We start from the raw sequence: 6,076 nt of genomic DNA, 5'->3' as shown, positions 1-6,076 counted from the left end.
CTGAGAACACTTCGAATCCCTCGCCATACAAGTAGTGTCTCAGCAAACACGACTGCCCCTAACTCTAAATCATGAGCAGGGTAGTTAAGCTTGTGAGTCTTCAACTGTTGAGACCCATAAGCCACTATTCTACCATCCTGCATCAACACATAACCCAAACCATCACGTGAAGCGTCACAATAAATCATATAACCTAAGCCACGCTCGGGTATCACCAACACTGGAGCTGTAGTCAATCTTGTCTTCAACTCTTGAAAGGAAGACTCACAGGCTTCATTCCATGTAAACTTGATCCCCTTCCTTGTCAAACGAGTCATAGGTGCTACCAAAAGGGAAAGATTCTTCACAAATCTACGATAATATATAACTCGCTAGGCCAAAAAAACTTCGGATCTCAAAAATATTCTTGGGTTACTCCTAATTCAAAACCAATTCTATCTTCGATGGATCCACTAACACTCCAACTTCCGGGACAACATGCCCCAAAAATTTCACCTCTTGTAGCCAAAACTCACATTTCTCATATTTGGCATACAAACGGTGTTCTCTCAAAATCTACAATACAATACTCAAATGGATTTCATGCTCCTCCCGAGTCCATAAATACATAAGAATGTCATCCATGAAAACTACCACAAATTGGCCGAAGTAATCATGAAAGACACGGTTAATTAAGTCCATGAATGCCGCTGGCGCATTAGTCAGACGAAAGGGCATGACAAGAAACTCATAATGTCCATACCGTGTACGGAACGCTATCGTTGGGATATCTTCATCCCTAACCCGCAACAGACAGTAGCTTAACCTTAAGTCAATCTTAAAAAAATAACTGGCTCTCCTCAACTGATCAAACAAATCATCTATCCTTGGCAAATGATACTTGTTCTTGATGGTGGCATGATTCAACTTCCGGTAATCAATGTACAACCTCAAAGAACCATCTTTCTTCTTAGCGAACAAGACCGGTGCTCCCCACGCTGATACACTCGGTCGAATGAAGCCTTTCATTCTTAAATCATCAAGTTGTTTCTTCAATTCTTCTTATTCAATAGGTGCCATGCGATACGATACCATAGAAATTGGCGCGGTATCGAGCATCAAACCAATAGCAAACTCAATTTTCAGGTACGGAGGTAACTCCGTCAAATCTTCAAAGAAAGACGTCTAAAAAGTCACGAACAACTGCCGGATAATTATTTTCCACATCATCATCTTCTTTGGCTAAAAGACTAGCTAAGAAGTAGTCACCACGTCCTCGTCCACGAATTCCATAAAATGATGAAGTGTGGGAATCACTCCGATTTCCCACAAAAAAGAAATAATCCCCTTTAGGAATGCAAACTGTGACTTTTCCTCTAAAACAATCGATCATTACACGAAATGAAGCTAACCAATCAATCCCGAGTATGACATCAAAACCAATCATCTCTAGGAGGATGAGATCAAACACAAAATTCCACCCAGCTATCACAATGGAATAATTCCTTACAACTCAGCTCAAGGACACTGAAACCCTAACAAGCGTATCAATACATAATGCCCGATCCATAAAACTGACCTCTAACCTTGATGCAAGTGCAGATGATGATGATATGAAGGAATGAGATGCACTAGAGTCAAATACAACACGAGCCCAGGAACCAAACACTGGAAAGATACCTCGAAAAACTGATGGACTAGAAGGCATGTCAGCCTGGACAACTGCAAAGACACATCCCTGTGGTCTGGTTCTTGCACCTGTGAACTGTCAACCTGAATGCCTGACTGCTACACTGACATAGTAGAAGTATCCCTCCTGGCCGTGAACCCTGTGAAGACATGGCAGGTTGCGGTGGTCGTGGTGGTCTGAAACCCGACTGAACTGTAGCCGACTGTGAGTGCCTTTGCTATGACCCTCTGCCACTCGATGCCTGTTCCCCGATTAAAAAAATCCTGAATCATATGGCCTTACTGGCCACACCTATAATAAGCTCTCGATGCTGAAGGAACTGTGATGAGTGCTCAATCTTACGCATTTTAGCACCTAAACGAGGGTATTTTAGTCCATTTATCTATCTTATTTTCCTGTTTTAGTCTAATTACATGTTTTTGTCTATTTCAGGTCAATAACATTAAAATGGGCTAATTTTGGTCCATTAAGGCCTTTTTGGAGTCAAACTAAGTCTTGGTGTGAATCTGGAGCAAAAGGAGGCTGATGCTGAAAACTGCTAAGTTGGATCGATCGAAGAAAAGTTGGATCGATCGAACCCTGATCGATCACACCATACCTCTGATCGATCACACTATTGGTTGGATCGATCAAACTATCCGCAAAAGTTATTAAAAAGCAGATCTAAACCTCATTTCGAACTAACTCGAGCTGTGCTTGAAATAGGAGATCCTAGGGCTGAGTTCTCACATTTTTGGGCTCTAAAAGCATATGCATATAAGAGGGATTGAGCCATTTTTGTAGAGAGATTCATATTTTTATATTATAATTTCTATATTGTTGTAGTTTCTCTCTCTAGAAAGTTAGAGATTAGGGTCAGAAGAAAAAAGGGAAGTGGAGACACATCTCAAGAACACATCTCTAGATCCACATACTTTCTATCTCTAGAGCTTCAAAGAAGAAGAAGAAGAAGATGGAGCCTTGTTTGGAGCTTGCTCTTGAGGATTTCATGACCACATCCACCTCCTCTATGATTGGCTAAATCTACACTTAGGGCTAAGTCTTGTGTAATCTTAACCCTTGTATTTCTATTTTTGGGGATTTATATATATATTATTGTGATTAGTGGTTAGCCTTGTGATTGTTGATTTAATTCTTCTTTATGATTCTCTATTTGAATTACATGTTGTCTTATGTGTGATTATTTAGGAATTGATCTCTACACTAGATTCTCTATATTGGTTGCATGTCTATGTGTGATTAATTAAGGATTTAGTGATGGCTAAGCATGGTTTTCATTGAATGGGGTTGTCAATTAATTTGATGGATTATACTTATACTTGATGAGTTGTTCTACAATTTAATTCATGTTTGTAGGTAGGTAGACAATCTATTCTTGATTTGATACTCCACACTTATTATTGCAAATTTCATGATTCTCTAGATTGATGTGTGCTCTCGTTAGACCCATTTGTTAACTAATTGATGGATTATGCCTTTGTCTTGGTGGGTTATTCTACACTTAGTTTACTTGTTGGTTAGGTAGACAATTCACTCTTGTATTAGATAGTTCACACTTTTAGATGCAAATTGTGTTTATGTTTGTGGCCACATCTAGATTGCAATAATGTATTCCCCATTAATGAAAAGCAAGTGGTTAATTACATGAGCTAAGTGGTGATTCCAACACCCTAAGACCTCTTTTCATATCTTTTAAATCCCTATCTCTCATTAGTTTACTTTACTTGCATTTTAATTTTATTGCATCTTAGTTTAGTCAACCAATCTCTCTTTTTGCAATCAATTGATACATTAAAGTCGAAATTAAATTCCAACACATATGATCCCTGCGGACGATCCCTACTCACTATACGTCATTAGTTGTAGTAGTGGTTTTTATAAATGTAAATTTGACTAGAAAGGCTTCATCAACCACAATCATATTTTGACCTTGCGAAGCGACCTCTCGCATCAAATAGTCTGTTTTCTAAATACATAGGATGGGGCCTCGTTATGTAGACGATTTCATAGGACAATTGGACTTGTAATGTTCAGGTTGCTGGCACAGACCCTGGCATAGGAGTAGTAGGATTAGATCGTGCCAACTACTGTCCCTGAAACTGAGACGAATTACCCTTGTTCCTCTTCCATGACTGCCCCTCTGATGATGGTCCTGCATTTCTCTTTTACTTCCACTGTTCCCTTCCCGCATTTTTATTTTTGGCCTCCGCCTCTAGCGTTAATGCTCTTTCCACTGCCTCTGAGTAAAGCTTGAAGTACTGTGCCGTTATCAATGGCCTCATTTGGTAATGAAGACCTGAAACAAACTTCCGAGTCTTGTCAGCTTCATTCCTCACTATTTATGGAGCAAAGCGAGAAAGAGAGGTAAACTTATTCTCATATTCTGTCACTGACATGTTGCCTTGGATGAGATCATCAAACTGCTTCCTTAGCTCCCACCTCTTGGTAACTGGAAAATACTTCTCATAAAACAACTCGAACATATACAACCTCATGTATTCTACCTTGTGCTGGTTAATAACTGACTTCCACCAAAGCTTGGCGTCCTTGGAAAACTTATAAGTAGCCAAAATGATTTTCAAATGATAATCCGACACATTAATAGAAGTTAAGTGGTTTTCCACTTGGCCCATGTAGTCGTCCGCTACCATTGGATCTGCACCACCCTCAAATATCATTGGCATCAACTTTGAAAACCCAGTAATCAACTTAAGACGTTTCTGTGCTACCATCTCCTCAACTTGAACTACCGGTTGTGGTACCAGTTGCAGAAAATAAGCAATTGTGGCCCTCAAGGCTCTCTGTACAAATGATTCAGTGCTAGATCAGCCAAACCTTCACCCTCTTTAATGGGTGTCTCAATATTGTCCCTTCCAGTAGGAACACCTCTTGGGGGAATCAAGTCCCTAAGAAGTGTATCCTCATCAACTTGCTCCGCGGGATTGAAGCTAGAGCTTTTACCAACATCACCCCTTGTCGGCCTAGGGCCAACTCCCCTTTGTTCCTTTCGCGGTGGCATTGATCTATAAAAAACTAAAAAAATAAAAAAAAATAAAAAATAAAAAAAAAATTGAGAAAATGGTTCAACAAAAATGACACTAAAGTCCCACCAAGAACGACTCAACACAAAATAATATTATACTAACACCAAGCATGCAAGGCTATGCAATAAACACATTAGCATAAGCATAAACACATAAACACGTAAGCAAGTAAATAGTTAAGCATGCTTTTCAAATAACAAAACACTTTAGCAAATAGCCACATAGATATACAAATAACTTCCCACACAACCCTATGCAGGCCTCTACCCATCGTCCTAAAGGTTTTTGAACCATCGCTCTGATACCAAATTTGTAACGACCCTAAAATGATACCAATTATAAAAAATAAAAATAAAAAATTCGGCATAACCTCTGCTAAAAAAGGCCCTATAACAACCTGCTTAAATACATAAAAATGCAATGGCCTCTCTTGGACCTTCAAAACTTATCTAACTTGTCCTAACACACAATGCAAATAATACATTTCAACATTCCTTTCATCCATTCATTATGCCTCAACATAGTTCATCTAATGGTGGAACAACCACATACTATTTAATCTAAATATCATAATTACAGTCCCAAAAATATGGTTAAGATGAAAAGTCCATATCTTACAACATTTAGACAACTTATATTATGTTGAACTAAGAGGGGGGTGAATTGGTTAAACTTTCTCTTTTACAAGTTAGCAAAGTAGGTAGATAACACACATTCAAGCACTGAAACAAGATTTACAAGGAAACCCTTCCAACAAGGGAAAAATCTTGGTTCAGCCAATAAAGTCCACTACTAGCTGTATGTATTTTGTTACACACTCAGCTGTCTCACCCTCTACACACACCCAAACACAAGAATGAAAGCTAGTTTTCACAACCAACACACACACTAGTTGATATCAGTGCACACACACACATTCCCCCTGTCCTAAGCACCCTTGCTTGGACCAACAAAGCTCTTACAACTCATCTCGTACATCTTTACAAGTTGTAAACACAATGTTCAGATTCATTCTACAAGTGAAAACAAATCATTCAACATAAAACACCAAGTTACTGCCTAAAAAACACTCAACTGCTGCAGCTAAGATTTGAGGGGTAAAATTGGAATTTCTATCCGAGATCAATTCACCAGCAGCTTCCACAGTCTTGTCTCACTGAATTATTCATGTTCATAACTTTAAACAATCAAGCATAGCATGAATATATATATATATCAAAGTTCAATCTCAGTTCTTGAGCAACACACCACTATACTATTTAAGGGGTTTTGCAAGGTCACAATCAGGCACTGCCTAAGTTTTGCATCATAGTCAATTTCAGCAGCTGAGATTCATCAAAATAAACTTGGTAGCACATAGATA

The 6,076-nt window shown here is 38.8% G+C and overlaps 1 protein-coding gene across 1 annotated transcript; it reads right to left on the bottom strand.

The window, feature by feature from the left end:
- Nucleotides 1-4,008: 4,008 nt before the first annotated feature.
- On the bottom strand, nucleotides 4,009-4,401 carry LOC132281079 (uncharacterized). The gene has a single exon (XM_059782817.1). It carries the CDS (start codon nucleotides 4,399-4,401, stop codon nucleotides 4,009-4,011), a length of 393 nt encoding a protein of 130 aa, XP_059638800.1.
- Nucleotides 4,402-6,076: the final 1,675 nt, after the last annotated feature.

Source organism: Cornus florida, unplaced genomic scaffold (assembly GCF_030987335.1).
Source record: "Cornus florida cultivar Cherokee Brave unplaced genomic scaffold, ASM3098733v1 CherokeeBrave_3.0.0_Hap2_Chr11, whole genome shotgun sequence".
Lineage (NCBI taxonomy): Eukaryota > Viridiplantae > Streptophyta > Magnoliopsida > Cornales > Cornaceae > Cornus > Cornus florida.
This window is presented reverse-complemented; position numbering and strand designations above follow the sequence as displayed.

Excerpts from the sequence above, each read along its gene's own strand:
- LOC132281079 (XM_059782817.1), bottom strand. The coding sequence starts at position 4,401 with ATGGTAGCACAGAAACGTCTTAAGTTGATTACTGGGTTTTCAAAGTTG.